This window comes from Staurois parvus, unplaced genomic scaffold (assembly GCF_062004578.1).
Source record: "Staurois parvus isolate SC_StPar_1 unplaced genomic scaffold, SC_StPar_1.0 ptg001787l, whole genome shotgun sequence".
In the NCBI taxonomy this organism is placed as follows: domain Eukaryota; kingdom Metazoa; phylum Chordata; class Amphibia; order Anura; family Ranidae; genus Staurois; species Staurois parvus.
In genome coordinates this window covers 1093864-1120812 of record NW_028319583.1, presented here as the reverse complement: position 1 = coordinate 1120812, position 26949 = coordinate 1093864, and the positions used below count along the sequence as shown (strand labels likewise).

At 46.4% G+C, this 26949-nt stretch overlaps 1 protein-coding gene across 1 annotated transcript; it reads right to left on the bottom strand.

Annotated features, from left to right (window-relative positions):
- Window positions 1–2324: 2324 nt before the first annotated feature.
- TMEM238L (transmembrane protein 238 like) lies at window positions 2325–13178 on the bottom strand. The gene is made up of 2 exons (XM_089663847.1): window positions 12536–13178; window positions 2325–2976 (listed from the first exon to the last, which is right to left on the bottom strand). The coding sequence occupies exon 1, from the start codon at window positions 13104–13106 to the stop codon at window positions 12552–12554; it is 555 nt and encodes a 184-aa protein (XP_089519973.1). The 5' UTR covers window positions 13107–13178; the 3' UTR covers window positions 2325–2976; window positions 12536–12551.
- Between the last annotated feature and the right edge of the window lie 13771 nt (window positions 13179–26949).

The following is a 26949-nucleotide window of genomic DNA, read 5'->3' as shown; positions in this document are numbered from 1 at the left end:
ATGGGGGAATGTACCCTGTGGGAATGTGTGCATTCTTCCTGAATATGTGTCCTCTGTGGGTGAATGCGTGTTCACCCAGGAGAAAAACTACAGACCAGCAGACCTAAAATCATTATGTGACCTTAGGTTTACTTTAACTACAACCTAACAAAAAAAGAATTCTGTCCCAGCAATCCGGCACCAATAATATCACCGAGAGACGACTGAAGGTTTTTTGCAGCAAAATCCACAATGTCCTCCAATGCGCTTTGATAAGACCATTCCTAAAACAAAGAGATCCGCTCTGTAATCACATCAGTCTAAAGCCTGAATACACAAGACGTTTATCTGCATTACATGAAGGATCAGCGACTTCCATCATAATGTATTTATAGACTCCCTCCCAGGCTTGTGCATTTCCAGGCCTTCATAGGGCCCGTCTCAGGAGAGACACTAATGCTACAGACAGAAATGTAGAATAAAATTCTGCAATAAATAAGGCGGCCTTAATTACTGGAAAAGTCATCCATAACGAGTCCTGTTATTTTATTGTTACATAAATTGTTCCTGTTTTTGTTTTTTTTAAAGTAACTGCTTCAAATTTTAAAACATTAGAGCCTCTTGCCCCCCATCCTGTGCCTTAGTATGATCCAGTACTTCTGGGGTTCTGCTGCTTCACAGGACAACAGGGGAGCAGAAGCTCACTGCTGAGGTCATCACTTCAATCTTTCTTCTGGTCGGCCAACTTCCAGTTCTAGAATGACAATGCAGAAGAGTCATGCTTGGCTCACACTGCCTCCCCAGCATGTGCCGTGGGTTAGAGGGAGTTCATAAAGAGAAGTTTGGGATTTTACACTAGCTGTATGTCAAGATCCAGCTAACATTTTTAGGAATACATACACCAGCAGGAGGAAGGAGGTCCAGATTCCTCTACTAGAGGGGTCACCAGCAGGAGGAAGGAGGTCCAGATTCCTCTACTAGAGGGGTCACCAGCAGTAGGTAGGAGGTCCCGATTCCTCTATATAGATCTTTATATCACTAGGGGGGGGTCACCAGCAGGAGGAAGGAGGTCCTGATTCCTCTATATAGATCTTTATATCACTAGAGGGGTCGCCAGCAGAAGGAAGGAGGTCCCGATTCCTCTATATAGATATTTATATCACTAGGGGGGGTCACCAGCAGGAGGAAGGAGGTCCTGATTCTTCTATATAGATCTTTATATCACTAGAGGGGTCACCAGCAGGAGGAAGGAGGTCCTGATTCCTCTATATAGATATTTATATCACTAGGGGGGGTCACCAGCAGGAGGAAGGAGGTCCTGATTCCTCTACTAGAGGGGTCACCAGCAGAAGGAAGGAGGTCCCAATTCCTCTGTATATCACTGGGGGGGGGGGGGGGTCACCAGCAGTAGGAAGAAGGCCCCGATTCCCCTATATAGATTTTTATATCACGGGGGGGGGGGGGGTGTCACCAGCAGGAGGAAGGAGGTCCCAATTCCTGTGTATAGATCTTAATATGACTAGAGGGATCACCAGGAGGAGGAAGGAGGTCCAGATTCCTCTATATAGATCTTTATAGCACTAGGGGGGGGGGGTCACCAGCAGGAGGAAGGAGGTCCTGATTCCTCTGTATATCACTGGGGGGGGGGGGTCACCAGCAGTAAGAAGGCCCCGATTCCCCTATATAGATTTTTATATCACTGGGGGGGGGGGGGTCACCAGCAGGAGGAAGGAGGTCCCGATTCCTCTATATAGATCTTAATATGACTAGAGGGGTCACCGGCAGGAGGAAGGAGGTCCCAATTCCTCTATATAGATCTTTAGATCACTAGAGGGGTCACCAGCAGGAGGAAGGAGGTCCCAATTCCTCTGTATAGATCTTTATATTACTCACCAGCGCCTGGTGATTGCCGATTATCTCCAATGGGGAGGAGAACTGTTTGTAAACAAGACAGTTCTCCTCCATGTCAGCTCGTGCACATGGCTTAGGATGGCTGTGGACAGCACAGCCATGCAAAGCAGTGTGCTTACAGTGAAGCACACAGACACAGCACTTAGTGAAACAGCACACTGTTAACCCTTTGATTGCCCCTTGTTAACCCCTTCCTGCCCAGTGCCATTAGTACAGCAAGTCAGTTCCCCCCCATGACAGAATGCCCGCCGCAGTCCCTCACAAAGTCTGTATACTTCGTGGCACTTGACATGTACTCTTGCAGCTATTCCCTGTTCTGTTGAAAACCGAATAAACCAGTTTAAACATAAAACTTAAAAAAACATTTTGGCCTTTAGACTAGTAATTAGAGCGACCCCCCCCCCCTGGTTGTAATATACTACAAGGCTACAACGTATAGTAAATCAACATTTATTACAATGTGAGAGTGTGAGGAAGGAAAATCCTGAGAGAATGGAAAAGTCCTCTTCTTTTCTGAGTTTAAAAACACAGGAAAAAAAAAAAAGTAACTTTTCCCTTCTGCAACGTAAGTAAAATCCCAGACAAAACTGGTCCCAAAATAGAGTCAATTCCTCTTCTATAGATATCAGATATAAGATTCCTCTTCTATAGATATCAGATATAAGATTCCTCTTCTATAGATATCAGATATAAGATTCCTCTTCTATAGATATTTTTTTGTCCCCCAGAACTCCTTCCAGTTTCCTTCTCTAGATTTAAAATACAACACCAAAAACAGGGCAGAAAAACAAAAAATAAAAACGCAAAAAACAAGGGCAAAAATGAAACCTTGATACTACTTTGTATATAAAATGGGATATCCTGTGCATAGATACGTATAAATAGTGTCTGTACATAGTATAAAAAAAAAAAAATTGAAAGTCTGGCTGTCGTTCCACCTGGTGGGGGCGGAGCCTCAGCTGAGGTAGGGCGGTCTCTCAGAATCCAACACGGTGGGAAAGTAAAAATGTTCTTTCCATCTAGGGTCCCGTCTTCTATATCCTGAGATCCAAGAAGAGTGAAAGGTGTATTAGAGGTCCTGTAGACCTAGAAAAGAACACGGTGCGCTTAATTAATATTTTAGGTTATGGAAAAAAAAAAGAAAAAGAAAAAAAAAAGAAAAAAAAGGGAAGAAAAAAGGAAAAAAGAAAAAAGGAAAAAAGAAGAAAAGAAAAGAAAAGAAAAAAAAAAACACATAGAACACGTAATATTAAGCAATATTCTGCACCCAAAACAAGCCATTACACACAATGGGGTTGATATGCCTTTTGTTTCTTTTTTTAAAATAAAATTCAGTTTTTTCACTTTTTTCTCCTACATACTTTGTTACATCTTTGTGCTACCAGATCCACTGCACCCTCTTTGCAGCCCCTTCCTGCCTGCAAGCACTGCAGTGATGCCTACGTGGCATTCCTCAGGGAGCTGGTGACAACAGTGGACCATGCCTGAGTAACGCATGTTGAAACACCCACTTGTTGGCTCGATCAGAAGCCCGTACGACAGGGTGACAACACAGGAGCACATTTAGGAAACGAGGAGAGAGCGGTGTCACCCTATAACAGGAAGTGCCTGAAGGATCTTCATGGCAGGATCACCAGGGGTTATTTCAATGAAAGCTTCAGATTTTTTAAAGATTAGAATTAGACAACATTAAGGGGTTTATTTACTAAAACTGGGGTGTGCAAAATCTGATGCAGCTCTGCATAGAAACCAATCAGCTTCCAGGTTTTATTGCCAAAGCTTATATGAACAAGCTGACGTTAGAAGCGGATTGGCTGCCATTCACCAGTATTAGTAAATCAGCCCCTAAGGGTCCGTTCACACCAGCCAATGAACATTATGCCTTTTAGAATGCATGCGTGCTGGTAGGCAGGGGCGGACTGACAACTCATGGGGCCCCTGGGCAATAGGGGATCATGGGGCCACTGGGTCTTTGCCCTCACTCAAAGCACGTCCAAAAAAGCCTATAAAAAAAAAAATAAATAAAAAAATTAAGGTACCGGGGCATTTCATGGGGCCCCCTAACTGACCCCAGGCAGTGCCCGAGTGTTCGAATGGTCAGTCCACCCCTGCTGGTAGGTGTTGTGTAGGGGCCGCGAGATGTATTGTTACAATGTATTGTACGGTTTACTTTTTAAATTTTATTGAAAAATACAAATAAAAAACAAATTGTATGCACCTTGTGCTGCATAAAAATCTCTCCTAGATTATCATCCACGCATTTTAATATTTTCATAACTCCTCCCACTGCCTGCATCAGGGCCAAGGGTTCTTGAGAGGAGTACATGGTACTGTGGCATTTTCAGGATGCTATACACAGCACCCTGCTGATCCCTCCCACCAGTCATGATCTGTCTGCAATGCATAGAGAAGCACAGGGACCCAGTGATGACAACCTTGAGTCTAAAAATAAGGTGTGTAAAACAGAAAAGGTGTATTTAAAAATAACATTAGCAAGTTGAAAGGGAAGGGAGGGAATCAGGAAAAGGCAAAGTATAAGTAGATTAAACTTCAGCTTTAAATAATATATTGAAGTAGCAAAGCTCTTTAAACTAATGGGCTGTAAAACATTCCCTATGGCAGCAAATGGATTCTTCAGACTCACACGGATTGCTAATTATGGACCAGAAATGCCATCAGCCTCCGGGATGGTCAGTAGGCAGGGGCGGACTGACCATTTGGAAACTCGGGCACTGTCCAAGGGCCCAGGGTCAGTAGAGGGCCCCATGAGATGCCCCTGGTACCTTTTTCATAGGTTTTTTTGAGTTTGGGCAAGGACACAGGGGCCCCATGATCCCCTATTGCCCGGGGGCCCCATGAGTTGTCAGTCCGCCCCTGCCAGTAGGGATCATGGAGCGAGATTGTCAGGTTACCTGTTAAGACTCATTTCACGGCCTATCAGGCCGGCCGTTCTAATTGCAGGATGTTCATTGGATACGATATGAAATGCCAAAATGTACACCGTACCGTAAAGGGAAAAAGATGCAAATGGCGTGCGGGCCCCAGGGCGCATTTCAGGACAGTAACTAAACGGCCATGGAACACTCCCAATGGGCAGCACAGTGGCTAAATGGTTAGCACTTCCGCCTGGCAGTACTCGGGTCGTTGGTTCGAATCCCAACCACGGCACCACCTGCCTGGAGTTTGCATGTTCTCCCTGTGTCTGCGTGGGTTTCCTCCAGGTACTCCGGTTTCCTCCCACACGCCAAAGACATTGGCTTCTGTCTAAATTGTCCCTAGTATGTGTATGTATGAATGTGAGTTAGGGACCTTAGATTGTACGCCCCTTGAGGGTTAGGGACTGATGTGAATGTACAATATATATGTAAAGCGCTGCGTACATTGACGGCGATATATAAGTACCTGAAATAAATAATGTAGCTTTCAATCATGTGACTGCTGTGATAGCCAATCACAGTGGTCACACGATCAGAATGCCCTCCTCCGCCTCCTGGCATTACAGCAGGGGCAGCAGCAGAAAGGGGTTACAAGCACACGGCTGCAATTTATATACTGCATGGGCAGTGCGATTTTGCAAAGGGTGCGTTGCGGGCAAAAAAAGAAAAAAAAAAAATTGGTTGGCAATTTATCCCAAATCAGGGGTTAGTCCAGCCCAGTCCTTTGCTTCTAAATACCCCCGGACATCCCACTTGGAGCCCCGATTCTCACCATCAATGCCTTTTTCAGTTATCACACATGCGCAATAGCTCAGAAAAGGTGGATGCTGTGATCCCGGGACATGGCCCTGGACAGAGCGGGTCAAGAGGTGGGACTGTCCCAGCAAATCCAGGACAGTTGGCCTGTATGCAATGGGTCCATAGTGGAAATATTGAGGAAGGGGAGGAAGTGGATCACAGACCCTTATATACCTCTATACTGCACCCCCCCCCCCCCCCACACACACACCCTTTATCATTCTCTGCAATTACATTGAACTACTGGATAGAGAGCAATCACCCGTCCTATACTTGCACTCTGTCCATTTCTATACCTCAGGGCAGGTTTCTTATGACAGCATAAATTCACCCAGAGGGGGCGCATTCACACATTCACCCAGGGTACGTTTGCCCAGAGGGGGGCACACGATCACCAGGGGTACATATGTCCAGAGGGAGCACACATTCATCTGGGATACATTTGCCCAAAGGGGGCACGCATTCACCCAGAATACAGCTGCCCTAGGGGGGTACATTTGTCCAGAGGGAGCACACATTCATCCAGGGTATGCTTTTCCAGAAGGGAAGGGGGGTTACACATTCACCCAGGGTACGCTTGTCCGTTGGGAGCACACTTTCACCCGGGGTACATTTGCCCAGAGGGAGCACACATTCACCCGGGGTACATTTGCCCAGAGGGAGCACACATTCACCCGGGGTACACATTCACCCGGGGGGGGGGGGGGGTGTTGGGCACACATTCACCCAGGACACATTTGCCCAAAGGGGGCACACATTCACCCAGGATACAGTTGCCTCAGTGGGGTACATTTGTCCTGAGGGAGCGCATATTCACCCAGGGGGTGCACATTCACCCGGGGTACGCTCGCCCGGAAGGGGGGGGGTACACATTCACCCGGGGTACGCTCGCCCGGAAGGGGGGGGTACACATTCACCCGGGGTACGCTCGCCCGGAAGGGGGGGGGTACGCTCGCCCGGAAGGGGGGGGGGTACACATTCACCCGGGGTACGCTCGCCCGGAAGGGGGGGGGGTACACATTCACCCAAGGTACGCTCGCCCGGAAGGGGGGGGGTACACATTCACCCGGGGGGGGGGGGTGTTGGGCACACATTCACCCAGGACACATTTGCCCAAAGGGGGCACACATTCACCCAGGATACAGTTGCCTCAGTGGGGTACATTTGTCCTGAGGGAGCGCATATTCACCCAGGGGGTGCACATTTACCCAGAGTACGCTCGCCCGGAAGGGGGGGGGGTACACATTCACCCGGGGTACGCTCGCCCGGAAGGGGGGGGGGGTACACATTCACCCACGGTACGCTCGCCCGGAAGGGGGGGGGGTACACATTCACCCACGGTACGCTCGCCCGGAAGGGGGGGGTGTACACATTCACCCACGGTACGCTCGCCCGGAAGGGGGGGGGGTACACATTCACCCACGGTACGCTCGCCCGGAAGGGGGGGGGGTACACATTCACCCACGGTACGCTCGCCCGGAAGGGGGGGGTTACACATTCACCCACGGTACGCTCGCCCGGAAGGGGGGGGGTACACATTCACCCACGGTACGCTCGCCCGGAAGGGGGGGGGTACACATTCACCCACGGTACGCTCACCCGGAAGGGGGGGGGTACACATTCACCCACGGTACGCTCGCCCGGAAGGGGGGGGGGTACACATTCACCCACGGTACGCTCGCCCGGAAGGGGGGGGGTACACATTCACCCACGGTACGCTCGCCCGGAAGGGGGGGGGGTACACATTCACCCACGGTACGCTCGCCCGGAAGGGGGGGGTACACATTCACCCACGGTACGCTCGCCCGGAAGGGGGGGGTACACATTCACCCACGGTACGCTCGCCCGGAAGGGGGGGGGGTACACATTCACCCACGGAACGCTCGCCCGGAAGGGGGGGGTACACATTCACCCACGGAACGCTCGCCCGGAAGGGGGGGGGGTACACATTCACCCACGGTACGCTTGCCCGGAAGGGGGGGTACACATTCACTCACGGAACGCTCGCCCGGAAGGGGGGGGGGGTACACATTCACCCACGGAACGCTCGCCCGGAAGGGGGGGGGTACACATTCACCGACGGAACGCTCGCCCGGAAGGGGGGGGGGGGTACACATTCACCCACGGTACGCTTGCCCGGAAGGGGGGGTACACATTCACTCACGGAACGCTCGCCCGGAAGGGGGGGGTACACATTCACCCACGGAACGCTCGCCCGGAAGGGGGGGGGTACACATTCACCCACGGAACGCTCGCCCGGAAGGGGGGGGGGGTACACATTCACCCACGGTACGCTTGCCCGGAAGGGGGGGTACACATTCACTCGGGGTACATTTAGCCAAGGAGAGGCTATAAAGAAACGATGTTCTGCTGATCGCTATTCCAGCTGAGTGGGTTGATAGTTCTGGGTGGGGAGGTCGGTGTGTTTTGATGCGTTTGGTACACAATATTTTCTTTCAGAAGGATTCTAGCAGCCGGTATGACGTCTCTGAAGCTGCACAAACCAGATCAGATAACAATACGTGTCACTCATCCCTCGGCACAGTCACTCTGGTTGCATTTCATAATCCAGGAGTTTTTGTTTATCATTAGCACGCGACAGACCTGACCTGGGAGAAACCTGCGGAGACCTCCAAGGGATTTCCATAGGAAGACTCCATACTGTGACTGCGCCAATGTACTCACTTTTGTTTGCCAGTGCAAGCTGACCGAGAGCCTTGGAGTTATTGAAAAAAGTAGATGTAAATCCTAACTGGATGACAATTAGATCCCTTTCTGCATTATAATCAGTTGGCATTTTTTTAACCCATTTTCCATCAGTGCTGCTGATCTCCAGCATCCTCTTTGCAGCCACTTCTGGTCTACATGCATTCCAGTGATGGCTTTTATGGCTTTTCTCAGTGCAGGTTTCCTGATGGTGACAACACTGGGCCATGCCTATGTTTAAACAGTTGCTTGTAGTCTCCATCAGAAACCCATGTGACTGGGTGACAACACAGGAGTACAATTAGGGGGGGGGGGGCAGGGACAGTGTTGCCTTCTCTAAACTTCTCTAACCACTTGCCCCGCAGAGGATTTACCCCCCCCCCCCCGACCGGGCCATGTTTTGCAATACCCAGCACATCGCATGCGAGTCACACCGCATTCCTGTGCAAATCAATGCGATTTCTGTGCGGTGCATTCATTCCGTATGGCTCAGATCACGCCGCATCTGCGCCAAAATAATGCGGGACCCTTTTTTTTGTCCTCACCAAAATCTAATTGTATGGGTCAGGGGCGGACTGACAAGTCATGGGGCCCCCAGGCAATAGGGGATCATGGGGCCCCTGTGTCCTTGCCCAAACTCAAAGCAGCCTATGAAGAAAAAAAAAAAAAAAAAAAAAAAAAAAAAAAAAAAAAAAGGAAGGTACCAGGGGCATCTCATGGGGCCCCCTACTGACCGAGTTTCCAAATGGTCAGTCCACCCCTGGTATGGGTATTCACACCTATGCGACCCGATTCTGCACATCGAACCGATTTCAGGGTGTAAACTTAGCATACACACCCGCAGCGTTTCGCATGAATGAGGTGCAATTGTGATGCAGCGTGGAAATCACACAGAAACCAGTGCAAATTCTGCACCACATCAGTGTAAACCCAGGCTAACGTTGCAATGTGAACACCTCCATCCGCTCCCCACTGTAACAATTTTGTGTGGTATTGATAGGTATTCAGGAAGTGTTAAAAACGTGACCAAGCCACCTCTTTTCAATAACTGTGAGAAAGAGCCCTTCCTGTCTAATTGATGGATATCAAAAAAAAAAAAAAAAAAATTATTATAATATATATCTCATGACACCAGAAGCACGACTTATATCCATCCATGACAGTGTTGTCTATCTGCTCCGCACAAAAAAGGTTTTTCGTGGCAGCCTGTCCAATCCAGTTGCGGCAGCTTAAGTCCCCATGCACACTGGACATTTTCATAGGAGCTGTTTTAGGCTTTTGGCATTTTTTTCTACAGCCATTGAACTCCCCAGCATGTTATCCTATCTGTCCATGCACACATAGGCTTTAATCAGCGTTTTTTGGCTGCAAAAAAAAAAAAAAAAAAAACCCCTAGAACTGGTGGGTTTCGAAGGACTCGTTCACACTGGGCTCTTTTACCAATGCTTGCCAAACGCCCCTATAGCGTTTGGCAAGCGTTGGTCCAGCATTTGCGGAGCGTTTTTTAACGCTCGGCAAACACCGCATGCGTGGTTTAGCGGAGGTTGCCGGGTGTTAAAAACGCCTACAATGCAGTTTGAATGGTGTTACCGCTCTGCAAACGCCCCGCAACCGCACACGCCGGCCATTTGCGGAGCGGCACCATAGACTAGAATAGGAGGCTTCAACGCCTCCTGACTCGACCAGAGGCATCCGTTTTGCCGCGACGCAAACGCTCCCGTTAGAACAGCACCATCTGTTGTAATGTGCAGAATTGGCAGAGGCGTTTGGGAAGCGGTAAAAACGCTTCCCAAACGCCTCTCTGCCGCCAGCACACAACGCTAGTGTGAACGTAGCCTAAAGGAGTTTTATAGCTGTAAATGCTATAACCCGGTAAAACGCAGCAAAGCGACAGTTTTTTTTTTTAGCAGAAATTGTATTTTTTGTGTGAAAAAAAAAAAAAAAAAAGAAAAAAAATGCAGAAAAACTTGCATTTTTAAACGCGACTTTAGACCGTCAATACTACCAGCGGTATTAAAATGCCCAGTGTGTATGGAACCTTACAATTATAAAAATTACAGGAATAGAAGGACCAGCTGCAGGTAAAAAGGCAATTCTGGTAATTGGCTCTCTGGTCCTTCCAGAGCTAAACATGTGCAAATGTCACAGGAAACCCCCAACATTCCGCAGCGGAGGAGGGGTGATTGCAGGTTGGTGGGACAAGTCACACCAAACAAGGTTCTTTGCAATGCAAACAAAAAGAAAAGAAAGGGATTAAAAAAAAAAAAAAAAAAGGAGACAAAAGAAAAAATAAACAAGGATTAAAAAACCAAAAAAACAAAACAAAAAAGGGTGAAAAATTGCAAATTTGTTGTATTTTACATATTAAAGTAAAATGTAAATCCTTCCCCCAAAAAAAATCAAAAAATGATATGTGCACATTTTGGACCCATGGAGCACAAAAACATGCTCTTCACCAACGCACAGAAACGAGCCTCTTTTTAGCAGACTCACGGCAATGCCATTAATTCTTAATGGCACCCCCACACATCTGCTAATAAACACGTTTTTTGCCCGCACCAAGGCCTCGTTCATGCAGGCGTTCCGTATGTCTGTTTACGGATGAAAAACGGACACCCACGTATTGCTATGGACCAGCAGATGTAAACGGATGATCATCTGATTACATTCGTTAATTTCCACATCCGTTTTTGTGAACAGATGAAAACCCTATTTTCTTCCATTTAAAAAAAACAAAAAAAACAAACTAAAACGCGAAAAGCGGATGTGAATGGATGATAAACGGTTGAACGGATCCACTTTTTTCTTGGGAAAAACGTGACTGAACTGATGAAAAAAAAAACAAGACACATGGTGCCACAGCAATATGCGGTTTTGCAAAAGGATCAGAGACTTCTTTTGGGTGTTTCCCACACGTAGGGCAGCTCTTTGAAATGAATGGGCTACTCAAAATGCGATGTGCGTTCTGTTGCTCCTGCATTGTACAAACGAAGCCCCAGTGTCATTACAAAAAGTCATTGTCAGTATTTTTAAAACCTGCAACATTCACCCAGGGTACATTTGACCTGTGGGGAGCAGACATTCACCCGGGGTACATTTCCCCAGTGATCGACCCGGGGTACATTTCCCCAGTGATCGACCAGGGTACATTTCCCCAGCGGGGAGCGCACATTCACCCTGGGTACATTTCCCTAGTGATCGACCCGGGGCACATTTCCCCAGCGGGGAGCACACATTCACCCTGGGCATATTTCCCCAGCGGGGAGCACACATTCACCCTGGGCACATTTCCCCAGCGGGGAGCACACATTCACCCTGGGCACATTTCCCCAGCGGGGAGCACACATTCACCCTGGGTACATTTCCCCAGTGATCGACCCGGGGCACATTTCCCCAGCGGGGAGCACACATTCACCCTGGGTACATTTCCCCAGTGATCGACCCGGGGCACATTTCCCCAGCGGGGAGCACACATTCACCCTGGGTACATTTCCCCAGTGATCGACCCGGGGCACATTTCCCCAATGGGGAGCACACATTCACCCTGGGTACATTTCCCCAGTGATTGACCCCACATTCACCCTGGGTACATTTCCCCAGTGGGGAGCACACATTCACCCTGGGTACATTTCCCCAGTGGGGAGCACACATTCACCCTGGGTACATTTCCCCAGTGGGGAGCACACATTCACCCTGGGTACATTTCCCCAGTGATTGACCCAGGGCACATTTCCCCAGTGGGGAGCACACATTCACCCACATTCATGTGTGCTCTGGATGAATGTGTGCGGGTCCCAAAAAAAAGGGGGAATTAAAAAAGGAGGACATGGAAACAACTCACCATTGCTCAAGATTTGCATGCAAAGTTCAAGTAAGTGCAAAACAACTTTCAAATGCTGAAACAGCCAACTGGATCATGGTGACCCGCTCTCAACACCTTGGTTTATTTCCCAACCAGAAGGGCACCTGGCTGCCACCTTAGACAACAGGTTTTTATCCAAAATTACCTCAGGCAACTGCTCTCTCACATCTACCACCACCATTACCGAATCTACCACCATAGACATCAGGTTTTCACCCAACAACACCTTGGCCAACCGCTGTCTGATGTCTATCACAGTTACCCAGTCTCAACCAGTGTGGCCTAAGTTGATGGGATGATGGGAATACACCAACATTTGGTTCTTTGACAAAGGTCCCCTTACCTTCTACTCCAGACGGTCACACCAGCCTGTCCACCACCTGGATACCTGCCGCCTCCAGCTGTCCACACAGGCTATTGATGGTACTGAGCTCCAGGTTCTTCTGCTGCAGGGAGGGGGTGTCCAGTGGGCCGCTGAATGCACCATTAATGAGGATGGTTGGGGTGAGGTGTACAGGTCCACCAGGTGGATTTGGGGTTGAGGAAACCCCAACAGGTAACCCACCTCTGCCCTTTACCATTGTCCTCCTGCCCCTATTGGAGAGCCTCTCCGAGAACTTCCTTGCCAGCTGCCTCAGGTTGCTCTTCTTAGGCGATGCAAGGTTTTCTTTCAACAAGTCCTCCATGGAGACCTCCAGGTTGAAGGAATACCAAAACAGCCACCACAGCAGGCTGAAGAAGACCAGGATGCCACCGCTGTAGATGATGAACTCCCCAAAACTGCGACCTTGCAGCTGCAGGTTGGCAAAAACACCAGTCAGGATGAGGGCAACCCCCAGCACGTCAAAGCACAAGGCCAATAGGAAGAGGACCGGGCATCTCCCAACCAGTCTCCTTGGCTTACACCAAGACATCTTAGGATCAGGCAGCCTCTGCAGCCATTCAACTGGTCTGCTCACCTGTGAGCTCTGAGTGTTACCTGACTCCCTGCCTTCTTCCTCATTTGCATAAATTGGGAGACACTCCCAGGCCAGTCACAGCTTCCCTTGCTGTTGCATAAGAATGGAGGATAAAGTGAGGAATGAAAGGTGAGTGGGCGGGGCCTGATTACACCTTTCCAGTGCAAACTTTATTTTTAGCTTTGTGATAAACTGGGCTGTGCTGCTGGCATAACATTGCATCTAAAGCAGTCTGCTGCAGAGCATTGCGTCTAAAGAAACTTCTGCAGAGCATTGCGTCTAAAGGTAATCCACGGCTTAGCATTGTATATAACAAGCTGCTGCGTAGTGTCGCATCTACAAAAAAGTAATTTCAGAGCATTTTGTATAAAGATAAATCTCTGCAGAGCATTACATCTAAAGAAAAATCACTGAAGAGAAGCTACTGTTTAGCACTGTTTTCCGCAAACGTGCAAACTACAACGAAAAACCCGTAAGTGTTCACAAAAAATGTGCAAGTGCAAAACACCACACGAAAAAGTGCACTTAGGGGTGTGTTTGTCCTACCCCCGGAAGGGTTGGACCGTTCACCCGATCCCCCAGGGCACGAAGCTCCTGACAGGGACAAGGTTCCCATTTGGTCCTCCTGGCCAAAAGGCCTGGTGGACCACCGTTCCTTATGCCCAGCCGAAGCCGGACATCCAGTACTTGGTCAGCGGGCTCTCCCGAGGAGAAAACCTCCTAGGGACAGGGGAGGAAGGAACCGTAGGGCCACACATCCTCCCCCTAGACTTCAGGTAAGGCCCGAGGACCCACACCCTCCATCCGTGAAAAACACACACATAAGAACAGAAAAAGTGACAAAACGTGGGAGTGGTTAAATAAATAAATAAAAAAATAAAAAAGTGGTACCGTGCCTAATAGTGCACAGACCAGGCCCTGAGGCCTGTAGCAAAAATTGCCCTGGACTTAGCCAAAAGGCCTGGTCCTTAGGGCGCTGTGCAAAAAGAAGTGAAAAACAGTGGCCATGTGTCATCTTCACACCGTGGGGTCCCACACCCAAGTGTTACTAGTGACACCCCTGAGAGCGTCTTCCCCAGGGGGCACTGAATTTGCGGACTTTTTGCGTCCCCAGCCCCAGGCCAGACCAAGGTAGATCCGTCCAAATCAGGAGGTACTGGGTCTTTCCAGCTTTCCCAGAGGAATTACTCCCAAGGTCCCAGAGCGTATCGTGGCGTCCCTGGTTTCTGTCCCTCCGGTCCAGCCTTCCGGACCCCCATCATACCAGTGAGGGTACTATACAACAACCATCCCCGCAAAGCTAGAATGGTCGGGAGCACCCCCACTGGACACTGATAAGAACAGATACTACACTTGATCTTAGCCAAAAGGCCGCTACTGTTTAGCACTGTATAAACCGCAAGCTGCTGCAGAGTATTACATCTAAAGTGATATCATCGCAGGGCATTGACTTAAAAGGTAGCACACTGCTTAACGTTTTACGTCATGGCAAACCACAGCAGGCTGTTACATGTAAGTTAAAAAAAATTATCGCAGAGCATTACATCTAGAAGTATTCCTTTGCTTAGCACGGCATACAACAATACGTTGCTGCAGACTATTACATAGAAGTTAAAAAAGTATTGCAGAGTGTAGCATCCAGAAGTATTCCTCTGCTTAACTCGGCATAGAACAACAAGCCGCTGCAGAGTACTATGTCTAAAGAGAAATCACTGTAGAGCATCGCATCTAAAGAAAAAGTTCTGCAGAGCATTGCATCTAAATGTAATCTGCGGCTTAGCATCGTATATAACAAGCTGCTGCATAATATTGCAGATAAAGAAAAAAAAATTGCAGAGCACTTTGTCTAAAGAAAAATCTCTGCAGAGCATTGTGACTAAAGGTAACCCACTGCTTGCTTTGTACACATCCACAAGCCTCTGCAGAGTATTACAGCTTAAAAAAAAAAAAATTATTGCAGTGCATTGAATCTAAAGGTAACCTACTGCTTAACTTTTAATCAACAATAAGCCTCTGCAGATTATTACACATAAGTTAAAAAAAAGATCGCAGAGCATTGCATCTACATGTATGCCTTTGCTTAGCACGGCATATAACAATACGTTCAGGGGTGGACTGACCATAAGGAAACTCGGGCACTGCCCGAGGGCCCAGGATCAGTAGGGGCCCCCCATGAGATGCCTCTGGTACCTTTTTCATAGGCTTTTTTGAGTTTGGGCAAGGACAAAGGGGCCCCATGATCCCCTATTGCCTGGGGGCCCCATGAGTTGTCAGTCTGCCCCTTGCTGCAGAGTATTGCATCTGAAAAGAAATCACTGCTGTAAAACCTTTTATCTGGCCAAGCCAGTGAGTCCTAAAAATATTTGTCCCTGTGTGACCGGCAGCATTTTATTGATATGACCTGCCAGCTGACATATAAGAACTGTCTGTAACGGGCAATTATCTGTACATGTGTAACATTTTTGGCAGAGGATCAGGAATGGAAAATCTTTACAATGAAGGCGGTGTACTGTGGGAAGAGCTCCCGACTTGTCACTGTAGAAAAGAGTAATGTCTGTTGTCACTTTGAAGTCTCACTTAGCCTAAAGGCTCATTCACACCATGGATCGCTTTTTAGAGGGAGGTTGACAGGCAGCCAGGGGGCTATTTTAAGGGGAAAATTCTGCATTATGGCCACTAGGTGGAGCTGAGGATCAGCATTTATTTCCTATGATTGGCAGCTCCATCTAGTGGCCATAACATGGCATTGCACCAGACAGTTTTGCTGGTCAAATAGCTGTGCCCGTTTTCTTTATACATACACCCCGTTTTCTTTATACATACACCCCTTAGGGTGAAGCTGTGCTGACTTAAAGCGGTATTAAACACAAAAGCAGGCATTTATTATATTGCACAGTCAGTGGCTAAATGGTTAGCACTTCCGCCTGCCAGCACTAGGGTTGTTAGTTTGAATCACAGCCACAGCACCTCCTGCCTGGAGTTTGCATGTTCTCCCTGTGCCTGCGTGCGTTTCCTCGGGGTCTCCGGTTTCCTCCCACACTCCAAAGACATGCTGGTAGGTGAATTGGCTCCTGTCTAAATTGTCCCTAGTATGTGTATGTATGAATGTGAGTTAGGGACCTTAGATTGTACGCCCCTTGAGGGTTAGGGACCTTAGATTGTATCCCCCTTGAGGGTTAGGGACCTTAGATTGTATCCCCCTTGAGGGTTAGGGACCTTAGATTGTATCCCCCTTGAGGGTTAGGGACCTTAAATTGTACACCCCTTGAGGGTTAGGGACTGATGTGAATGTACAATATATATATAAAGTGCTGCGTAAATTGATGGCGCTATATAAGTATCTGAAATAAATAAATATTGCAGCTTACCAATTCGTCGATGTGATGTTTGCATTAGTTTTCTTTTTTAGGCTTTCTTTCCTTTATTTTGTACCTCGAGATCTGGCCAGCAAGTCTGTTTTTTTTTGTTCAACAGAACAAGCTGTCTTGCAGATGTAGCAGTTGTAGTAGTTGGAGGGAAGAGAAAAACCATTTACTAATGTCAAGGGTGCGTACAATGATCAGCCTTTATCAGGGGCCGACTGACCATTTGGAAACTTGGGCACTGCCCGAGGGCCCAGGGTCAGTAGGGGGCCCCATGAGATGCCCCTGGTACCTTTTTCATAGGCTTTTTTGAGTTTGGGCAAGGACACAGGGGCCCCATGAGTTGTCAGTCCGCCCCTGGCCTTTATTTATCTAAATTCTTTATCCGTAAAGACAGAAATATCTGTTGCTGTAACTGTTTGTGTAGCTGCAGTGTGAGCTGGAGTTTGGCTTCAATGTGTTAGTGTATCTAAATCTGCTAGTGTGTCTAACATATTCCCCTCTTCCCAGACTGAGAATGCTGCTGGTAACAGGCTGTACCCTGTGCTCCTTCATCCAGAGTGAGGGTGCTCTAGTAGAGGAGGTGTGTTACTATCCAGATCACCTGGGAGGAGGCAGGGCAGCATGACCTGATCTTTAGGGTGAAGGTTCAATTTAGGGACCAATACAACCCCCACCCCCATGAAGACCGCTCACTGCTGCTCCTTCTCCTTGTGCAGGGTGACTGGTCTTGTCTTTGCCCCCTCCTGTAGTTTTCTGCTGACAGTGGGTGGAGCCTGTTGCATTTGTAGTGGGTGGAGCCTGTTGGACCTCCTCCCACCGCTCTGCTGTCTGCGCAGGCTTTGTACAGCACAGTGATGCTGTCACTGCTACTTTTCCAACTGGATATCTCGGTTTGCAAAGGCACTTGCTGCATACAAAGTGGATCTACACTCACTGGACTCTTTATTAGGTCCACCCAGGGGCGGACTGACCATTTGGAAACGCTGGCACTCCCCGAGAACCTGGGGTCAGTAGGGGGCCCCATAAGATGCCCCTGGTACCTTTTTCATAGGATTTTTTGAGTTTGGGCAAGGACACAGGGGCCCCATGATCCCCTATTGCCCGAGTTGTCACTCCGCCCCTGGGTCCACCTGTTCAATTGCTTGGCAACACTAATTGCTAATCAGCCAATCACATGGCAGCAACTCAGGGCATTTAGGCATCTAGACAACTTGCTGAAGTTCAAACTGAGCATCAGAATGGGGAAGAAAGGGGATTTAAGTGACTTTGAATGTGGCATAGTTGTTGGTGCCAGACGGGCTGCTCTGAGTATTTCAAAAACTGCTGATCTACTGGGATTTTCACGCACAACCATCTCTAGGGTTTACAGAGAATGGTCCTCCACAGGGTCGGACTGACCATTCGAGCACTGCCTGAGGGCCCGGGGTCAGTAGGGGGCCCCATGAAATGCCCCCGGTACCTTTTTTATATAGGCTTTTTTGAGTGTGGGCAGGGACATAGGGGCGCCATGATCCCCTATTGCCCGGGGCCCCCATGAGTTGTCAGTCCGCCCCTGGTCCTCCACCTTAATTTTACCATTGTACAAAGGAACTTTCTGAGGCAGACAGCTGAATATTTCCTTCGGACAGCCTGCGGCACTACAGGAGCCCAGCTTAATGTCTCTGTACACCTCACCCTCAGGGAAGATGGGCCCCTCCGAATCTGATACAGAGAGAAAATAGAAGGAAAAACTTCCAGTGTTGGGTGTCACACATATTACCCCAGAGATGTCATCACAGCTATTCATCTGTCACTCAGTATTTAGAAGGAACTATTCTAGTTCCATTTCCTTCATTCTTCATAGAACGATGTCATATCAGAGTGAAGAAATCTGAAATCTGTCTGTCTATCATCTAGGTATCCATCCATTATCTATCTATCTATCTATCTATCTATCTATTATCTATCTATCATTCATTCCTTCCTTGATTATCAATATCAATCTATCTATCTATCTATCTATCTATCTATCTATCTATCTATCTATCTATCTATCTGTCTATCTGTCTATCATCTATCTATCTATCTGTCTATCTGTCTATCTGTCTATCTATCTATTTATCTATCATCTAGGTGTCTATCTAGCTATCTATCGATCGATTGATCTATTTACTGTATGTATCCATTATCTACAGTATTTATCATCCAGATATCTATCTATATATCTGTCTATTTATTTCTGTCATATCTATTGATCGATTGATCTATTTATGTATCCATTATCTACAGTATCTATCATCTAGGTGTCTATTTATCGATCGATCTATTGATCTATCCATTATCTACAGTATCTATCATCTAGGTATCTATCTACCTATCATCTAGGTGTCTATTGATCTATCTATCTATATATCTGTCTATTTCTGTCATATCTATTGATCGATTGATCTATTTATGTATCCATTATCTACAGTATCTATCATCTATCTATCATCTAGGTGTCTATTTATCGATCGATCTATTGATCTATTTATCTATCCATTATCTCAGTATCTATCATCTATCATCTAGGTGTCTATTTATCGATCGATCCATTGATCTATTTATCTATCCATTATCTACAGTATCTATCATCTAGGTATCTACCTATCATCTAGGTGTCTATTGATCTATCTATCTATCTATCTATCTATCTATCTGTCTATTTCTGTCATATCTATTGATCGATTGATCTATTTATGTATCCATTATCTACAGTATCTATCATCTATCTATCATCTATCTATCATCTAGGTGTCTATTTATCGAACGATCTATTGATCTATTTATCTATCCATTATCTACGGTATCTATCATCTAGGTATCTATCTACCTATCATCTAGGTGTCTATTGATCAATCTATTTATCTATCTATCTATCCATTATCTACAGTATCTATCTATCTATCTATCTATCTATCTATCTATCTATCTATCTATCTATCTATCTATCTATCTATCTATCCTCTAGGTGTCTATTTATCAGATCTATGTATCTCATCCTATATAAACACACCAGGAAATACCTATTACAAAATCTGCTCTATTACAGGAATATTACGTTTATTTGAAACCTTAAAGTGGACCTGTCATCAGATATAAATTTTCATGTTCAGGCAGCATGCTGAGCAATGTGTCAGCTCAACACATCCAGCTATGTATTACCTCTCACACTGTTCTCCCAATGACAATGTCTTCAACCGCTTTTCCCTCCAGAAGGACAGCACCATCTTTGTTGAGGCATCGTCCAGGGTCACCATTTACTTCCTGGACTGAGATTCTGGCTCAGAAACCCATTCAAGCAAATCCAAGTGCCTGTACATTTTCTGACTGTGTTCACAAACATCTGATGCAGATCAGCCCCTGATGCCACCTCTCACCTTGCGATTTGCAAAATTACCATGTTGCAGTCTGATCACGTGGGGAGGGGAGACTGAGGAAATGCTTCCTGCAGCAGACTGATGACCTCATCTCAGCCTAGGTAAAGTCAATGACTTACTGGAGCCCAAGTATGCTTTTAAATGTTAGAAGGTGGAGCTTTCCTGAAAAACGATACTATTACTGTATATGGCGACATGTCAGGAAGTTATTCATGTAAGGTTGCTAACAGGATCACTTTATTCTTTCCTTAACCCTTTCTTGGTTTAATCAACGTGTTGAGGTTGGTCATTGTTAAGGTTTGAGGATGGAAGGTGTGTGGTAACATTTTTCCCCGATGGGGTTAATAGTTTCGCAGTCCTCGGGCAGCTCTTTAAAGAGCATCAGCGTAAAAGAGAGGCCTGGAGGAAGGCGCGGGGCCCTTTCCCTGTCTGCTCTTAATGGGCTCATGGTTAATTTGTAATGTGTTTGGCTCAGTGTTTTCCCCCCCACACTGAGTGGAAGAACAAAGTCTAAATTGCTCTGTAATCAAATTGGGATTAAGAGCTGAAAGTACATCTGATCCACTTAGTAACGGAAAGCCATCCGGAGAACTGCGTAGGAATCCAGGACCACTCTCCTCCTGACCGCAACCTGCTAAAAGACGTATCGAGGGGCTTCCACCATATCTGATGTATGTACCGGCCATAGCAGCTCGCAACTAAATGTTTTGTTTTATTTTTTTCTCTCTCCAGTTTGCTTTTTTTTTTCTTCATTCACTAGCGGCTTTTAGGTTGAATTGCTGGGAATATGTTATATAAAATGTGTGTCTATTGATTTGGCATTTAAACCGTCTATTGTCAAAACCGCACTTGCTTGAATGCAACCATTTTGTATCATTTAGGGCCTGCTGGGATTTCCTCTGTGCTCTTAAAACAAGCCTTTTATTCTTGTAAATCGGCTTGCTGGTTTGGAACTGGAAGTTTTGTTACCACAAAGGAAAGTTTAATAGGTCTTAGTAAAGCCAAATTTATAGATTGGCTGGAAAGCAAAAAAAAGCTTGTGTGAGAAGCTTCAAAAGCTTCAATCAGAGGCTTCTCACAGAAAGGTAATTTTTTTTTTTATTTCAGTTCAGTTATGTTGTGAGTTTTTTTTTTTTTTTTTTAATCTGATTATTTGCTGAAGGAGTCAGTTCAATTGATACCTCAAACACAGAGCAATGTGGATATCATGTATACGAGAGATCTTCAATAAATTACCTTTATTCACCGTTCTCGTGAATATGAGACGCCTCATATTCACGAGAACACAGCCTATTCATTCACTAGAACCCCATGACACCACCAAGACCCTTCATATTCATGAGAACACAGCCTATTCATTCACTAAAAACCCATGACACCACCAAGACCCTTCATATTCATGAGAACACAGCCTATCCATCACTAGAGACCAGTGACACCACCGAGACCCTTCATATTCATGAGAACACAGCCTATCCATCACTAGAGACCAGTGACACCACCGAGACCCTTCATGTTCATGAGAACACAGCCTATCCATCACTGGAGACCAGTGACATCACCGAGACCCTTCATGTTCATGAGAACACAGCCTATCCATCACTGGAGACCAGTGACATCACCGAGACCCTTCATGTTCATGAGAACACAGCCTATCCATCACTGGAGACCAGTGACATCACCGAGACCCTTCATGTTCATGAGAACACAGCCTATCCATCACTGGAGACCAGTGACATCACAGAGACCCTTCATGTTCATAAGAACACAGCCTATCCATCACTGGAGACCAGTGACATCACCGAGACCCTTCATGTTCATGAGAACACAGCCTATCCATCACTGGAGACCAGTGACATCACCGAGACCCTTCATGTTCATGAGAACACAGCCTATCCATCACTGGAGACCAGTGACATCACCGAGACCCTTCATGTTCATGAGAACACAGCCTATCCATCACTGGAGACCAGTGACATCACCGAGACCCTTCATGTTCATGAGAACACAGCCTATCCATCACTGGAGACCAGTGACATCATCGAGACCCTTCATGTTCATGAGAACACAGCCTATCCATTACTTAAGACCAGTGACATTACCGAGACCCTTCCAGGGGTGGACTGACAACTCCTGGGGCCCCAGGGCAATAGGGGATCATGGGGCCCCTGTGTCCTTGCCCACTCTCCCCCTACTGACCCTGGGCCCTGGGGCAGTGCCCGAGTGCTCGAATGGTCAGTCCGCCCCTGGACCCTTCATATTTATGAGAACACCGCTTATCCATCACTAGAGATCAGTGACATTATTTATTTATTTATTTATCGTGTTTATATAGCGCCAAAGGGTTTGCTCAGCGCTGTACAATGGGGGGGGACAATACATGAAACAGAACAGTAACATCAAACAGTACACAAGGGGTTAGAGGGTAGAGGACATCACTGGAACCCTTCATTATCATGAGAACGCAGCCTATCCAATCACTATAGACCAGTGACCTCTACAAGACTTTCCATATTCATGAGAAAACAACCTATCCGTCAATAGAGACCAGTGACATCATCCAGACTCCGCTAGAGGTTGGTTTCAGACCTTGCTCAAGATGGGATATGACTGCAAATTTTATTTAGGTCTTTTCTTTAACCGACAGAAGGATCTGCCCATCGGTCACTAGTCCTCAGTGATATCCTGGGATAGGCACACTGGTGTATGCCTAATGTGTGCAGTATAGCCAGTGCACATAGGGCCCAAGGGTGAGGGGGACCACTGTGCACTTATCGTACACAATAGGGTATTGGTTTCAGAAATGCTCCACCAGTGCATCACCTGTACTCTAATAAAAGGCAGTAAAATGAATAACTTTGTGCTGTGATTGGATGGTTGTAGAACTACAGATACTGGGTAACACTCTGTAGCTGCCATCCAGCAAGCGAGGAGGTAAAGCATTGAATGAGTTGATAATAATATGGAATTTGTGTTTCCTTATTCTATCTTTGCATTGCACTGTGTGAGTTCATCATTTGTTCAGGTGGAACTGTAGGGTAGAGGCACATGAGTGCCCAGTGTAGTCCACCAATTGGCCACTAGATGTTTCTATAGTTAGAATTGGGAACCCTATTGTGAAGAGTAGGCAATGTAAGGGCCTAGGTAGCCACTAGCGGTCCACAGAGTAGTGAGTGTACCACAGATGGTAAGGAAGGGCCAGGTTGGCCCCTGCCAGTGTGAGGCATCTTGGGTAGAGGATGCGGTATAAATAGTCTGGCAGGAAACCACCGGTCAGAGTTGGTCGTGGGAAGCAGTGCCAGGACCAAGGCATGCGAAGTGTAATCTTCAAGGCTCTACCTTCTGGGAGCTTCCCCTTAGAGAGAAAGTCAAGGAAGGAGAGGTGCTGGGCTAATGAGACTACTCCCAACCCTTTGGCAAAACCCCTAAAGGGCTGTTCCTCAAATTTGGCTCTAATGCTACATCTGTTTGCAACTAAGGAATGTGAATTTGCCATTTGGGATGAATGTAAATATGCAAATCAATTGCATTCCTGTAAAAGAACTAAAAGGCTGTTGTTGGATTGCCCCTTCCTTCTACTAACCTCCAAAAAGCAAATGTCTTCTAGAAAGAAAAACCTGTGCTGGGTGAGGCTGCAATTGGGGTCTATTGCCGTAAGGCCTGAGGTAGGTATGAAACGGGCTACTGGTGGTCTTTTATAGTGGCCAGGGAAGGATCCCATAGCCACAGCTCCTCAGTCAGCCTAAGGGGGCAGTCTGTGCCAAGCAGGAATGAATTAAGGAGTACACTTGCTCCCCAACCACATGAATGTGCACATGGAGGGCATGTTCCTCACCACTAGGCTAGGCTGGGACACAATGGAACTACAACTTGTATATGCCCATAGCTCTGCTGCATCCAAATCCAAAAGATTTATGGATTTGGTTGTGGCACTGCAAAAACCAGTGTGGATGAAGTATGTTTTTAATTTCTTGAGGAACAGCCTATGATCTTGCATACGGGCCTTGTGCCTTAAAAAAAAAACCCTAGATAAGCAGCAGGTAATGAATAGTCCCGAAATAAAAGCCTCAATTGTGTCATTTCTATAGGGTTGTTGATTTTCAGAACAATTAGCTCTTGGAAGCTTCTTACTCTGAGGAATACACCAAAGTACGCATTCTGAAAAGTTGTGGCTCAAGAAAATGATTTATGACTCTCTCATCACCTTTAGTCCTAATGGTTTCTTTTTGAACAGCTGCATTGCATCTCTGGAGGACTGGTGAGATTTTGTACAACCGAGTTCCCAGCTCTAGCTGGCACCCACTGCAGAGTCTCGCCTCATCAGTCGGAGTTGGATAAGATACCCCAGGCACATCGCAGTGATGTCACAATGTTGTAAAGTTTCCATCTTTGGTCCTACCGATCATATTAAAAAAACATCAAAACTGAAATGCCCTTCTGGGATCAGCCAGAAATAAAAATGATAGGCTGTCACTTGAGCTACAGAGAATCTTGTGAGTCCCCTAAGAAACCCCACCCCCCACTCTCTCTTTAGCTGTTCAGTTTGGTTTAGCTAGAATTGCCCATCATTGTCCAAAAACCTAATGTAGATTGGAAATGGTCTAATAGAATGCTGTCCTTGTGCCCTGTGCCATGGCAAATATAGCCCCACTTCTATTCTGCATATTTTGTACTGTGAAAAAAATCTAACGGGCATAAAAAGACCCCCTCAAAATGGTGGAGCTGGGAACTGGGTAGGCTGGTCACTTATCAAACGAGACAATTTAAATTATAGTTACAAAGTGATTATCACAGTGGGGGCACCTCTTCTGGTGACTACCGTCTATGAAGGGGTTTTGTTTAATTTAGACAGCTTTCCCCTTACTAATTCATGTGTCGACAAACTGCTCAATAATTGCTATGCTGAGATAAAGTGAAAGAAAAGCCCAAGTCTATTCTTAAAAAGCCCCTCCCCCACTTCCTCCTACCTATCCTGCCTACCTTACATTAAAAAAGAAGTGCGCACTTACCTATTTTTGCATGACTGCTCATCTACTATAAAATGCATGAAAAATAATCCTGCGAGAATGGTGCAAAATCAAACGTTCTCAGATCAAATGTTATTTATTGGAAAGAAAAAAACATTGTGAATGGGGAAAATACTGCATTATGGCCACTAGTTGGTGCTGAGTATTATAGGAAATAGGTGTGCTCCTCAGCTCCACCTCTGGCCATAATGTGGTATTTTAAATGAATAACATCTGCTGAGAAAATTTTTTGATTTTGCCTCATTCGCACAGACTTAATTTATATGCAATTTTGATGAATGAATAGCTATGTGAATTATGAATAAATACACCTGTAAGTGTTTGGGCTTCAAGGCTAATCCAGCACCCCAGCCTACATGGTCCATTACTGCTAATGGTCACTAAGCAGTTCAGTGGACAGGGGGACATCAGTAGGAGAAGCTTAGTTCCGGGGACAACCCTGAAGTTAAAAAGTCAAGGCCTTAGTAGCAAAGTGAAACCAATATCAATGGGGAGCACAGCAGAGACTATTGGCTGATAAAGTTAACATTGGGCACAGGGGTGGACTGACCATTCGAGCACTTGGGCACTGCCCGAGGGCCCAGGGTCAGTAGGGGGCCCCATGAAATTCCTCTGGTACTTTTTATAGGCTTTTTTGGGTGAGCTTTGAGTGTGGGCAAGGACACAGGGGCCCCATGTTCCCCTATTGCCCGGGGGCCCCATGGGTTGTCAGTCAGCCCCTGATTGGGCATCTGATGGTGCCTGATGTTAGTGTTATGTGATACTTGTTACCAGGAGCAGACTGACCATTTGGAAACTCGGGCACTGCCCCAGGGCCCCTGGTACCTTTTTTCATAGGCTTTTTTGAGTTTGGGCAAGGACACAGGGGCCCCATGATCTCCCTATTGCCCGGGGGCCCCTTGAGTTGTCAGTCCGCCCCTGCTTGTAACCCTGTAGCAGAGATATGTGGCAACTATGACCTCTCGGCTTGTTTGCTGTGCAAATTTATAGCTGGAGATGCTCTTGGAGCTGACTTCAATGCGTACCTATTAGGTATTTGGTTTTAAATATGACCCAGAGGAGGATATTGCATTGATAACAGATTGATATGGAGTTGTCCTTTTTTAATGTTTTTTTTTTTCTTTCTAGCTCTGATGAAGGGGGTTTGCTTGGACCCTTGAAACACCTATTGGCTGCCTATTTGGATTGTTCCCCTGACTTTTACTGTAAAAAAGTTGTGTCTGGACCTCTTGGCAGTGGTGTGGTGCTTCAGTTTCCATTTTTTGCTCGATGTGTACCTAGGCAGCTACAATTTGCTGGTGTCTTTTGCCTTGGACATCCACAACAGCACTGGATAATAGACATGTATGGTTAATTTCATTCCATATCGAAATTCGGACTAATTTTTTGTTATTTGGAGTTTCGGATGAATCCAAATTTTCGTATTGCAATAGTTCCTGTGAGGAAACTATATATCCCACAGTCTCCTGGTTTGTCAGTCTAGTGATCTGCAGGTGAGAGCTAGACAGCAATTAGATTTTACACAAACACAGACAGGCAAAGCAAATAACAGCGAGATCACAATTTCATCATAAAAAGATAAGAGAACTCGGCTAAAATATAAAAATATAAAAGCAGCTGTGCACAGTAAAGGAAACCATAAACCTTTCAAACGACATAGAAAATAAAATAGGTGCAGCGCTTTCATCACATTAGCGCTCCCACAATTTTGATGCAACACAGAGGAAATGGTGAGGCATGAATTGGATGCTGTGCGACCCAGAATAAGACGTTGTCTCTCCCTTTAGCATATAGGGACAAGCAAGGTGAATGAATACATAGACATAGCAGAATCAATCGGCCTTGAAACTACAAACTGCGGTCACAACATGTGAGCCCATCATTACACAATCAGATGACATAGGGAATATAACTAAATGAATGCCTAGTTAAAACAACCAAAAATATTTGAAAGTGTACAATGCCTTTTACGTTATGGCAATAAAATCTATCTCCAGATTGGTGTCGA